General features: G+C 40.7%; 1 protein-coding gene across 1 annotated transcript in view; it reads right to left on the reverse strand.

The window, feature by feature from the left end:
* Window positions 1-1,944: 1,944 nt before the first annotated feature.
* The window catches only part of CUNH8orf34 (chromosome unknown C8orf34 homolog), a 371,243-nt gene continuing 358,656 nt past the window's right edge, over window positions 1,945-14,531 (reverse strand). The window contains exons 11-12 of the mRNA XM_045286330.1: window positions 3,462-3,555; window positions 1,945-2,021 (exon numbers count right to left, since the gene is read on the reverse strand). Coding sequence (XP_045142265.1) covers window positions 1,969-2,021; window positions 3,462-3,555 — 147 coding nt within the window. The 3' untranslated portion in view covers window positions 1,945-1,968. The remainder of the gene's footprint in view (window positions 2,022-3,461; window positions 3,556-14,531) is intronic.

Genomic DNA, 14,531 nt, shown 5'->3' on the forward strand with positions numbered 1-14,531 from the left:
ACAAATGTCTCTGGATGTTTAAATATCTGTGTTCTATATAGCTAGTGATTTCTTATCATAGTTGGAAGATTAATAACAAACACACTCCTGCCATGAATTTTTCAAACGCTTGATTTATAATTTTCTAAGCAGATTAAAAAGAAAAAAGTAACCTAAATAATTAAGGGTTCTGCTTATTTTGTTTATACACCTTCCTGTGTAATTATTCTATTTCATTTTTTCCTAATAGATGATCATTGATAAACTTTTTTCAGCTCAGTCTTTATTTTCTATGATACAATAAAATGTGCTCTCCTGGTAAAACTCAGGCATTATTTGGGAACCTTCTGTATTAATTTTCACTCAGGAGGAATGAGAGAATTCTACCCCAAAACTAGGTATAAATCATAGAAAGCTTTGTCCAGAAACAGGTGTTTTTGTTTGAATGATGACTCTTGCCCTCCTTCGATCTCCATTCATAAACATGTCACATATGAATGAGCCTCTATATTCTAAATCAAATAGGGGTTTGCATTGATTCTTGTCATTTCTTTTCTTTCACTGAGAAAATTCAGTATATTATAACTACATGTAAATACACATCTTTTCCAGGTAGAAGATAGCTACATATATATCCGTATACTACACACGTATCTTGTCAGCACTAAAAGCCACATGCATTGAATCAAGAAACGAATCGCTATGAAAAGAGATGCCAAAGCTTTGAGTGCCTTCATCTTGCACATATGCAAGCCCCTGGTTGTTGGAGACCATTTTTAGCCAGTATCTGCATCCCTGATGTATGAGCTTGGCTTCAATGCTGGCTAGCATTCCTTTTCCAGATGGCTGTTATTACCACCTAATTACTTTTAAAACCTGATTTTATTTCAAACAATTTGCCATTGCCAAGGTTCACCTCTAAGCATAACATTGCTGAGAGCAAATATTTCTGATTTTATGTCTATGGTTACAACAGGTCAAGAATAGCCTTCGCCAGTGCGACTGATCCTTGGGCAAGATCCATAGCTGAACTACAAAATAGATTAAAATTTTAACAAAGCTATAAATAATTTTAGGACAAGTATTAATACCTAAATTATTTATTTTATTAATTCTAAACTTTCAACAGTACTGAGAAAAAAAGTGGGAAGAATGGGAAACATCTATTGATCCATTCACTCATTTGTTGACTCCCTGATTTATTAATTCTTCCAATATTCTGTTGCCACTAGGCGCCTCAGAGTTGGTTCTGACACATAGATCCGATCTACAATAGAAGAAAACGCTGGCCCTACTGCGCTGGCTCCACAGTTCATTTGTGTGCTTGAGTTCACTGCTGCTCTCACTGCGTCATCTCATCTCATTGAGCGTCTTTCTCACTGTCTTTCTGCTTCACCAAGCATAGTGTCCTTCGCCAGGGACATCCTGGTGATGCCATGCCCCAAAGTACGTGAGGTGAAGTCACACCATCCTTGCTTCACAGGAGTATCCTGGCTGTATTTTTCCCAAACGGGTCTGTCCATTCTTCTGGCAGCCTACGGTCTATTCACTCTTCTAGCTACCACCACAGCCCAAAGGCATCCGCTCTTCTTCCGTATTCATTGCTCATTGTCCAGCTTTCATAGGAAGCAGCTGAAAATACTAGGGCTTCGGTGAGGTGCACCTAAGTCTTCCAAATTATATCTTTGCTTTTTAGCACATTAAAGGGGCCCTTCGCATCAGATTTGTCCAATGCAGTAGGTTGCTTGATGCCCGGACTGCTGCTTTGGGGGCCATTGATTCTGGATCCACATGAATGACATCGTTGAAGACTTCAACTTGTTCTCTAGCGTGACGCCTTGAGAATTTCTGTGTTCTTTGTGTTGAAGTGTAATCCATAGGATAACCCAATATTTACCGAGAGCTTATGATGGACTCAATAAAATGAAGTCAAGAGATCCTTCTTCTCGTAGAAGTTGTGTTTTGTGAAAAAAGAGTCAATTATAAATGTCAACAAGTATATGAAGAAAGAAAATTTATATTAGATTCCCCGCTTTGGGTACCTGTGGGGGTGAATTCAACAGAGTAATACTGTCAATTACATCAACTCTATTCTCTTTATATAATACATACACAATGGCTTGTTCATGTTTAAAATTATTTTAAAATCTAAAACAAATTTAACAATAATTATTAAACTCAAAACTCTAGAATGGGAACTTATGCCTACTTAAGTGTGTGCACCTGTGTGTGTGTGTGTGTGTGTGTGTGTGCATGTCTTTTTAAAATGTTTGAGTCATTATGGATTCTTCCAGATTAAAGGGGATTGTCTACGTTGTATGCTGCTCTGAAAAACACCATTTATGTAGAATTCCCAGCACTAAGATCCTTCAAAAATAAACTTTCTGCTTTTGTACTTGCTCAACGTATCACCCAGGTTCTGACTTTTTAACCAGTTGATTAGAATGGAAGTTGCTGTTTCCCTCCAACAGAACCTGTAAGCGTGTCCCCACGTGTGCTGCGGTGTTAGGGATGTGCTGCCTTCGTGGCCAGCCTCTCCATGTGTCTCTGTAACTAGCGAAATCCGACTCTCATTTTCCTCCTCTGCTGTGCTTCTCAGACCACAAGAGCCAGCAGCTAGGGAACTGGGATGAGCATAGTATTTAATGCCTTTCCTCCTTGGAAGAGTCATTTCCTGACTCCTACAGGCTACATAATCATAATGCTTCCTGTGTAAAGTATAAGGTGGCTATAGCTCAAGGGAATTATAAATCACTTCATACTTATTATCATGAGTAATTTTTATTTCTTTCTACAGCTTATCATTGGTAAAAATAAATAAGTAAAAGTGGACATGTTATTTTAAAAGTGATGTCATTTCCATATTCCAGACACTAACCTCTTCCCTTGATTGCTGAACCCTGTGACTGAAAATGACATTTAGTCTCTGGAGAGAATACACTGAGCCATGCTATAGCACATTCTTGCCACAATTTCAATCCAGGGATAAAAATCAAAAGCTATATTTTCTATATACATAAATGTTAATATTAATTTGATTTGGGAACCTATCCCAGTTTTAATATATGCATCTTTACTCGTTTAATCGATGGTATGATTTCACATATAGTAATCAGGTGGTCCTAACACATTTGGGATTTTTTTAATAACCAAAAAGCATCACTGATATAATTCTAAAGGATTTGCAAAAGTTTAGTTTGACATTCTAGTTAGATATTCCACGTTATTCCTCAGGAAGGACAGCTTCATCTTTACAGTTGCCATCCTTCTTCTTAGAAAGTTGATTTCGGGGCCTCAAACTACAATTGAAATGTCAATGCATCAAGATGGATGGACCTGCGGTTTGTGCAGTTTTCTGTGTTGTTCCTAATTGGGTTTGTAGTTGTTTTTATTAACAAACTGCTCTATATAATGAATTGCTTTTATTGAGGGTTTCCATCAGCGAAAAGACATTTGTCAATAGCCAGCAGTCTTCTACTCACGTTTCTCTTGTTCTGCTTCTACGCCTTCACTTTCCGTGTCACTTGGCAAGATCCATGGCTGATGAGCCACCTGCAGCTGCTTTAAGGACTCGTCCTGCAAAGAAAGAAGTATTTGAGATGGGACCCGAGATTGACTCCGTGGACACCAATCCCAGAGACGAGTCAAGCTCCAGGAACAACATGTTCAAAACCCATCCTAAGAGCAAGCTGATTTTTCATATCATTGACATGCCACAGGCTCTGAACTCACGTTATTTTCACATTCCCCATTTAATAAGATTTAGAATCTTAATCGGTGGAACTGTCTGGACTCTGTTCTTTTCTGAATTAATATTTGTTACGGACACACTGGCACGCCCTCTGGGAAATGTCGCCGTGGAAAAGCCAACCTAAAATGGCACACAGTGTTCATCTCTGCTCTCGAGTTGTCAGATTCTCTTGACTGCAAATGACGGTTAGCTGCTCTTCGCTGTCAGTCGGACTTTCCTGCTTCCTTCCTGCAGCGCGGCCTCTCGTGGTCTTCCTGACGCCTCCTCCCAGAAGGCCTTTCTGGGATGTCCTGAAGCCGAGTCTCAGCGCCTGACATTCCCACGGCCATGGGACTTGAAGTTGACCAGACGCCCTAACCAAAAAGGCTGGGGGGTTGAGTCCCCTCAGGTGCCTGAAGCAAAGGTCCGGGGATTTACTTCTGGAAAATGTGTCGCTGACAATCTGAAGACCTGCAGTTGCGCGTTGACACACGGGGAGTCACGTGGAGCAGGGCAGGCCTGGCAGACGGCTTGCTGGTTCTGGAGTCTCTCCGATCGTTTCCTCTTCTTCGGACTCTTCGCACCAGCTCCCAGCCGGAGTGAGCGTCATAAGATGACATGGACAAGCAATAATGGACTCATCATTCTGAGCAGTTCTCTCATTTTTCCCAGGATCACATCTACAGCCAAGAGCCTCCATGAGCCCTATTCAAAGGAAGCCCTATCCACATTCTACCTTGTCCGACACTACTATTCCAACTGTGATTAACAAGTAGCTCCTCAATTTTCAGCATTCTCCCTGATGTTGCCAACATATTTTTACATGTTAAGGGTCTTTTTGGTTTTCCTCTGTAGAAAAATTTCTACACATGTAGTACTTCAAGCATTTCTACTTATCTTTTAAGGTTCATGTGTCATGTCTACAAGGAAGAGCCAATTCTTTATTTTTTATATGACTGCTGTCACAGCATAACAATTCATTCATAGCAATCATCTGTCCAAAGATAAAACACTATAGCAGTCAGCATTGATTAAGTCTTAACATAAAGAAAACCCAAACAACTGGATCAAAAACCATCATGGTAAAAGCAAAGAAATTAACGCTAATTGATGAAATTAAAACTAATTGCATTGGTTTGGGATCATCAATTAATCAATCATCAATCCATTCCTATGGAAGTAGCAGTCAAGAAATTAACTAAGACATTACATTGAGGAAAATCTTGGGGTGGGGCGGTTAGTATTAAGCTGCAAAGATGCCATTTTTATTACTCAGGAGCACCTGGCCCGAGCTAAAGTCCTCCCATCACTTCATATGCCTGTGACAACTGGACAGTTAAAAAGGAAGATAACTAAAACCCGGTCACATAGCAGACAACCCACTCAGCTCCTCTAGAACAAAGACCCCCGAGACCGCAGGAAACCGCAGAGACGATGGCCCTTGGACACCGAGCTCCAGAGGAAAGGCCAGAGAAGGATATTAAATGCCCACTGGAAGAAGCAGCTGAATCAGAGAGGTCAGAGAAGAGACGGAGGGAATGAGCGCATCGTCCGCTGGCCTGAGCTTTGGCCAGCAGAAGTCAATCTGGACAGCAAACAGGTACTCCATTTCACTCCGCCAGAACCGTGCAAGAGGGAACACCCGGGGCTGGCGACCAGAAAGGTGCCATTCTCCCTCGTTCCCCATACACTCCTGGTGACCATAAATGTAGCCAGCTTCGCTCTCACCCACCCCGTGAGCAATAATACACCCCCGACCAATAATCGGGTCCACCTGAGGCAGGAGCGAGGCCCTCATGGACCAGGCACTGGGTGCACACCACCACTGTCTGGAGACATGTGAACTCTTGTCTCATCAGACCTGCAGGACACACATGCCAAGCTGGCTGCCTGCCCCGGCAACCCCTGTGTAGGCACGAACTCCAGAGCCAACCAGCCTGCCTGAAGCTTCCTCTGGGCCTGGGAAAACTCCTTTCGGACCAGGCCGTCCAGTCCCAGACATCTTCAAGACCGGCAAGAACTCTGCCTAGGACTGGGCTATTTAACGTAAAGTTGATGGTCTGAAATGTAAGTCCTCTCCACCCGCTACACACACCTAGTTCACAATTTAAAATATCATTAAATAAATGAATAAAAGCCTATACAGCCTGACCTCTAGGAAACATGACATCACTGAGCAGTAAGGTCCTCAGAACGATTCCTGCATGAGAAAAACCATCCTGCCACTCTTCCCTGGACGGTGATGATCAGTTCAAGTCTAGATGTTCAGAAAAGCATCATTTTCCGTCGTTCAGAAGCAGGGGTGGAAATAAATAGGTGGAAGGCAGGAGTTATTTTAAGGCAATGAAATTGTTTTTGATGGATACAAGGCATAACGTATTTGGCAGAACTTTACAACCCACCACAAAGAGAGATTTTTATGACCAGTTTTAATCATCGACTAATAGGTGATAAATACATAAATGACTTAAATGCAATATTTCTTACATTATATGAATATTATCAAAATTGTTTTGCAAAGTCTTTTCACATTGAATTACATTGTTACAGCACTCTTGATAAACTGAGGTAAGCCTTAGGGGGGAAAAAAGTAAGCTTGAATGCAATCAAACTTAAAATAATTTAGGAGGTTAAAGGAAACTCAAGATTGAATCAAAATGTAAAAAATAATCTACATAGATTTTAGATATATAAAACAACCTCACTGAAATAGGAGAAGGAATAGGTCTTACTTCAGTAACTTTGGAAACAATGGCGTGTGTAAGAGAAAAGACAGAAAGAAGCTGCACACACACTTTGATCATGGGAGCCTGCATTCACAGTTCCGCAAACACTATACAAGTCTATTGTCATGGAATACTTCAGACAATGTGTGACAGATGGCGGGATCAGTCTTTTATGGCTGAGGTGGGAACCTGACCCTGTCTCTCGGTCTCCCATCCCAGGACTTCAACCTCTAATGTTTCCCGTTCTAGTTATTCTGCTTGACCCAAAACTTCAATAAATTTGCTCTGATCGGATATCACTTTGTTATACTTGACTGAAAACAATTTGAAGCCCTGCTAAACCCTAACCTACTACCATCGTGTCCATTTATCTCATATTGACCCTCGATAGGGTTACCAAGAAAGCAAAGCTTTACGGAAAGGAAGACACCGTTGTATCTTTCGCCTGCAGTGTGAGGGGCTGGCCAGTCATTGACTTTGTAGGCAGGATAGAATTTTTCCTGTGGGTTTCCAAGACAGTAACTCTTTACAGGAGTAAAAAGACTTGTCTTTCTCCATGGAGTGGCTGGTGGTTTCGAACTGCTGACCTTGTGGTTAGCAGCCCAATGTGTAACTTACTACACCACCAATGCTCCCCCCAAACACACATCCCCGCCCCAGTCTAATTGTAAAGAAAATCAGACAAATCCTAATTGAAGAAAATTCTACAATACACCTGGAGAGTACTATTCAAAACTGCTAAGGTCATCAAAAGCAAAGGTAGTCTGAAAGATGATCAGCTGTGAGAGAAGCCTCAGGAGACAGATTATCTAAATGTATTGTAGTGTCTTGGATGGGCTCCTGGAACTGAAAAAGGACATTAAGGAAAAGACGAGAAAATCTGAAAGTGTGAACGTTGGCTACTAATAACATACCTAGATTTGCCATTACCAATGATGAATGCCCACACCAGCAAAAGTCATTAGTAATAGGTGAAACTCCTGGTGGGGCATCCAGGAACTCTCTGCATTATCTGTGCAAAGATTGTGCAAACCTAAAACTCTTTTCATAAATTAACGTGAGAAGTCAAATTAGAGCAAACTTATTCCCTTTTTATAACAAAAAGTCGAAAGTTGGAGACATTTTTAGGACCAGCAACTGTGAAAAAGTGTCTGGTATCTGATGAAAAAGGAGCCAGAATGGAGTCACAGCAAAACGCTCACCAAAAGCTTCCTAGCGTCTGGCCCTCAGGAGGCTGTGGTTGGTGAAATGCTCCCCTGAAAAGCACAATTGGATGAAAACTTTAACTCCTATCCTGTGAGATGGACATCTCAGTGAAAGCCCCTTGATCACAGGGCGTTCTTTGTAATTCGGGGTGTGGTACGCCCCCTCTTGGGGTGGAATGAGAGTGTACAGGGGTGCTGAAATAGATGAACTGCAGAACCGACTGGGGAGCTCTGGGTGCTGCTTACAGGAACCCTCCTGGCTGCTGCCTGAAAGGTTGGTGGTGCCAAGCCACCCCGAAGCCCCTAAGGAGAAAAGCCTGGCTTCCGTTTCTGAAAATCAGCAACTTCAAGCTGTTCAGACTTGAAATTTATAATTTAATTATAAACTAATGTCTATGTTTAGGGTTTAATTCGAGTGACACCAATTTTCTAAGTTATTGGATTTAGATCCACAAGGCTTTATCAAAGAAGGAGCCTAAATGTGAAAGACCTTTGATGTGAAATTTCAAAACAGTAGAGAAGACAGACAAAAGCCCACCACTGTCAAGTCCATTCTGACCCATACCAACCCTGTAGAACCGAGTCAAACTGCCTGGTAGAACTTTCAAAGCAGCAAATAGTTAAAGACGCCGACTGCTAGATAGAGCAGCTGGGAGGTTTGAACAATCAACCTTCCAGTTAGCAGCTGAGGCTTTTAACCAATGTCCCACCAGGGATCTATGTACGGAGGACAGCAACGGTAAAATCTCAATTTTTTTTATGTACCCCGAAGGGAAATCGCATTCTCGCAGTCATTCAAAAGTAGATCACACTGTCTCTGATGTTTTAAAATGAAAAACAGTCTTTTGGGTTTTGTAGGAATAAAATCAACTGGTTGAAGCTCCTCATTGAAAACAGAAAAGTTTAAAGTGTGCATGAGAAAAAATATTATTTTTTAAAATAGTTTGCTTATTTAGTTTCTTGGCCCACACACTAAAAGCTGTTTTCATACAAAATATCAAAATAAAAAGTCAGTTATCTCATTTTTCTTTTATAATTCTTTAGAATGTTAAGCAGTGTCGCTGACTTCCCGTGCTCTACTAGTGTCAGATGGCTCACTTCTGCATGGAGAAGGAGCATCCAGCTATTCTTTGTTTGTTTAAGTTTACCCAATGCACAAAGTACTAGCTCGGTCAAATGTGTAGTTTGGGAAGAGCTTTAAAATGCTGAGTTGTTGAAATCGTAAAGATAGTATCAATACTGCCATTAGTAAATTATTCGAAGGGTTGACTTGGTTTATCCTTGAATGCAGTTGGTAATATAATGCACCTGTTTGTTTTACCATACCAACAGATCAGGCATTTCTATGCATGTTCAAAGTTTAGTCCATCAGACTACATATAATTCTTTTTGAAGGGGTCAAGGAGCTAAGAATTGTGAACATTTTTTAAACAAGAGCTGACATGTCCCTCTTTGCCAAATTATTCAAATATTGTTCTACATGTCTATTAAACTCTGCTTGAGCATAGTACAAACTTTCAGAATCCCAAGAGCAGGTTGCTTTGGGTTGCTTTTAGAAGAAATGCCATTCATCATTTTTCTAAAACACTTTCACCATAAGTAAAGCAAATGCCCAGGGAATAGGAGTGGTGGGAAATAGTGACATGTATCGTATGGGAAACAGTTGCTAGCCCTGAATCAACAGATCATTCTATCAGCCAACAGAAAAAGCGCTTTATAAACTTCAGCAGTATTGTTATTCCACATGGACAGATTATTTTTTGGATTCTCTAAATCTAATCAATCAATGATTTATGTCATGTGTGGCTATGAAAGTTCAATATTTTCAGAAATATAGAAAATGTTTGAAGAAAATGTTCTTTAGCTTAAACTTTTACCATTGGAATTTTAACTCTTAGTTAGCTAGGTTGTCTGTTTCTTTGCTTCAAATATATATATTTTTAAATGCACACACAGTCTTTTCCATCTTATTTTTAAGCCATAGCAAAACAAAATAAGACAAATCCATTACTATCAAGTTACTCTGGCTCAGAGTGATCCTGTAGGACATGTTAGGAATGCCCCATCGAGTTTCCAAGACTGTAAATCTTTATGGAAGCAGGCTGCCACATAGTTCTTTCACGGAACTTAACCACTGCACACTACCTCTCTTTTCCATAACCACAGAGTCCCCATAAATTAAGTACACTTGAAACATGGTGCTTCATAAGAAGCAAAATAAAACCACACATCTATCCAGACTCTCTTAAAGGACCATTTCTTTGGTGTTGCTGCTTTAAAGATACAGGTAACACCACATTAGCCCAATTCAGTGTTTTGTTTTGTTTTGTTCATTTGTACAATTCTGTGAAGCCAATTATGTCAATTATGTTGTGCAACTATCACCAACATCCATTTCTATATATTCTGTCTCTATAAGTAGAAACTCGGTGAGAGCTAGACACAGACACTCCTGTTTCCCATTCCCTTCTACCTGTGGTAATGATGCCTAAACGCTGGTCTCTACTGTTGCCTAACAGACTGCCTATTCCAACCAGTAATGACCTAAATACTTCCCTCAGCATTTATCTCCACAGAAGAGAGTATGGCAAAAGGCATCTCTCCTAAAATCCCAGGCAATATACGCCATGGGTTCAGTCCAGACAAGAGATGTCTGTAATCAGTGGGTGGCTGTAGACAACTTCTCTCAGTAATATAGTTGCCTGCGATGATGATGATGATGAAGTTTCAGGAAATGAAAAACTACATTGTAGGTGAGAAAAACACGAGGAAATTTTAATTGAGCATCCTCCCTGCCCCCTTACAATACACCCACTCATTTTTTGGGTATAGTGCGGCTACCCTATGAGAATTTCATTGGGAAGCCTTATCCCATTCACGCTAAAGCCTTGAACTTGCCTTTTTGGAGTTCTTTTTGTCCCCCAAACTAATATTTGAAAGGAACAGTATTGGAATCCTCCCAAGAAAGCCAAAATGCCTATTTGATCTGATTTAAACTGAACAGAAGACTGGCTAAGGGTTAGAGAGAGGGAAACATGGCCCTCAGAAATGTGTACGTAGATGTAGGTGGACAATATATTCAGAAACAAAAGCTTCACAGTTTTTTACTTTTATTTAACAAAGGTTTATATTATTTTGAAGCTTTTTAAAAACTTATTTTAGTAGTTAGATTTAATGTCAACTTGCACTTATATGAAAGTGTAAGGGTGAATCCCAACCTGTCACTTAAGTGGTGGCCTAATGATACCTCCTTGGAAGTGTGGCCTTTTATAAGGAAGACATTGTGAAATGCTCGCTGACTCTTCACCTCCCTGCTTGCGGGGACACTGTGTCTGCCTGCAGGGATGGCCGATGTGGGACGCTCACTCTGGGAGCTGTCAGTGCCAACATTGGATCCAGGTAACTCTGCCACCACTGGCCTGTGACCTCCCGTTAGCCTGTTTCACTTTGCTGAATGATTGGTCTTCAGCTCCAGGAGTCTGAAGAGGGTGAGCGCTAGTGTTGAACCGATGGACTGGGCTAGGATGTCTTCGGGATACAAATATCATTCTTACACACACGTGAGTGTCATTAGTTTTGCTTCTCTAGACAACCCACTAACACACTTACCCTCATGTAATGTATGATGTACTTACTAATGTCTAGAGCTGCAGTTCTCAACCTATGGGTCGCTACCCCTTTGGGAATCAAATAATCCTTTCACCGGAGCTGCCTAAGACCAATGGAAAACACATATTTCTGATGGTCTTTGGAACCCAGACACGGCTCCTCTATCCGTCTCCAGGCGGGTCTGCCCACATGCAGATACATCCACCTAAGAGTACCCGGTGTGAAGGTTGTCAACCCATACGACACCATGCTTCAAGACAAATTTTCATTTATTTGTAATTAGGAAGAAATACTTCACAATATATAATTACATACTTTTTGTGATGAATCACTATGCTCAATTTGTAACAATGAAAATACATCCTGCATATCAGATATTTACATGACAATTCATAACAGTAGCAAAATTACAGTTATGAAGTAGCAACGAAAATAATTTTATGGTTGGGGGGGTCACTGCAACATGAGGAACTGTATGAAAGGGTCGCGGCATGAGGAAGGTTGAGAACCACTGGTCTAGAGAGTCGCTATGTTTTACAATGATATTATAAATACATGATACAAAACCCCCAAACAACTGATTCCAAGCGGATTTCAACCCTTGGCAACCCGATAAGACAGTCAAACTGCATCACAGGGTCAGAGCCTGTACATATTTAGAGGAGCAGTCAGCCTCATCTTTTTCTGAAGGAGCAGCTGCACTTGAACTGCTAACTTTGTGATTGGGAGTGCAATGCTTAATCCAATGTCACCATGACTCCTTCTGAAAATCAGGGATAGATTTGGAAACTATTATAAAATAATGCAATTTGTTTTAAAAAATTTGGCACATTTGCATTACTTTGCATACCTTGGGATTTCACTTCATCTTATTTGGTGGCTTGAAAATTGTGGGATAAAATTCTGAAAGCCTTGAAAACTAAGTTAAATACATCTTTGAACATGTGCCCAGCTTATATCTGTATGAAAGTCATGATTATAAATCTATTTACACTTAAGATTATCCTTAAATAACATCTATCTCTTTTAAATAAATATCAGTGGCAAAAATAGGGACTCCTTGAAAAATGAATTATTTTTTAAAATCTAGGTTCCAAAGTAGAATAAAACTGTTGTTAGTGAATAGTTATTTCAGTTTTTCAAAGGTATATTCAGTAGATGATAAAAAGTAACTATCTTCTGTATTTTATAGGAATGATGTCTTACAACCCCCATCTGAAACAGACTTACAACCTCACTACCCTCAAGGTTGCAGAACACAACCAAGGGGGACAAGACAAGTCAACATTTGCTGGGAATGAAGTTCTAAGATGCTTGTCTCAGCAAAATGAGCCCCTTTTCAGTTCGGATGGTAGAGCTGGCAAACCAGCCTCACAGATTCCGAACGTGCTGGCTCTCTGGCGTGCTGCTCCTGTCTGACACCTCGGAGACTGGGAAGCTGACGCTGGATGCTAGTTCTCGTTCCTGTGTGAGCCGTCTCCAGCCTTCACCACCAACTCACTTCCCAAAATCGTGAGGAATGGTTCAGAAGTGCTGTAGCCAAACTACACAAACCCTTAACGTCAATCTTTAGTTCTTCATAGCTTCTCAACTATATTACTTCGCAATAGTTTTCTGATGACTACGTATTCAAATGACTATGTTTCACTAGTGGTTAGAGAAAAAGTCAGGGAGGTTGTTTGCGATCCTCCTGTGAGTAGCAGGGCCCCTCCCAGTTTTACAGGAAAGCAGGTAGGCAGAGCAGTCAGGGAGATATTTGAACATCGAGATCAGCATGTCTAGGGTTACCCTAAGGAGTCTGGATGGGATGGTCCAGCTTGTGACTGGCTGGTAATCAAAAGGCAGGCCATCTGAACACACCCAGAGCTTTACAGAAATGCCCGGTGGGTGATGTGCTTCCATAAAGATGACAGCTGGTAAAACCTCACGCAGTAACAACACTTTATAACACCGAGGATGATCAGGAGTAGGGGGGCATCTCCTCCGCGGCTAACAACAAAAAGAACATCAGTCTGATATTATCGATTTACATTTTATAGACATTTACATAGACCTTGTGCGTATGGGTGATGGGACATGTTGTGGGAAGATGGGCGATGGGCATGTTATCAGGAGAGTCCCTTCCTTGGAAAAGGACCTCAGGCTTGGTAAAGCAGTGTCGGTGATAAAGAAGACCCTGGACAAGACAGACTGAGACAGTGCCCACAACCATGGGCTCAACCGTCACAATGGTCAGGAGGGCATCAGACCAGGCAGTGTTTCCTTCTGTTGTATACAGGATCACTGGACACCACTTAGTAACAACATAGTGCAGAAAAGGTGCTGAGTGCTTTCATTAATCCTTATCCTAAACCTGGACGCATGTGCCATTGTTGAAGTCATTTTATTGATAAGAAAACTGAGATACAAAAAAAGGTCTTACTTCAAGCTAATCAAAAAAATTACTTTTTGCTGCCCAGCAATCTAGCCAGCCCACCATTGTATACTGCCTCCCAAGTACTTTTCTAGGAAAAGCAGCCTGTTAAATAGACCTGTGGGACGGTTTCCCAGTGCCGTTACAAAATTATCATAGCTCGGTATCCTGAAACCATGGAGCTGTATTGTCTCGGCTCTGGAGATCAGCAGTCTGAACTCTGGGTATTGGCTGATCAAGAGGAAGATCCTTTTTGTCTCTCTCTGTTTTAAAATCCAAGGTGTTCTTTCATGTACAGTGTATTGTCTCACAGCTGCTGCAAGTGTCTCTGTCGTCTGTCTGTGTCTCTTCTCTTTGTAAGAATGCCACTCCAGTGGGATTCGTTCATGCACTACTCCAGCATGACCTCATGTTAACTTCAAAGACTTTATTTCCAAATAAAGTTCTATTCACAAATACCAGGGCTAGGAGTTTAGTTTTTCCTTTCCAGGAAACACAATTCAATTCACAGAGCAAAACCATTTCATTTTCTATAAAACGAATGGTAATAGAGCTTTGGAAGTACTTGATTTTAATAAATTGCTTTAAATCATCATTTAATATGAACATTAATATTATTATTTTAAAAGATGAAATTTCTCTGATGTAAAATTTTTATTCCTATTTTTAGGTATCAAGTGCTTAAACCTTAACAAACATTTAAAAAATCATTATCAGAAATATTTTTAGGAGTAGAGAAGGTTGCTATTATTTTTCTGTACTGTTGAGTTGATTGTAACTCCTAATAACCCTATAGCAGTGGTTCTCCACCTTCCTCATCCTGTGACCCTTTAATACACTTCCTCAGGTTGTGGTGATCTCCAACTGTA

The sequence above is a fragment of the Echinops telfairi genome, unplaced genomic scaffold (assembly GCF_000313985.2).
Source record: "Echinops telfairi isolate 266 unplaced genomic scaffold, ASM31398v2 ScPeMD7_1;HRSCAF=3_0, whole genome shotgun sequence".
NCBI classification, from domain to species: Eukaryota; Metazoa; Chordata; class Mammalia; order Afrosoricida; family Tenrecidae; genus Echinops; species Echinops telfairi.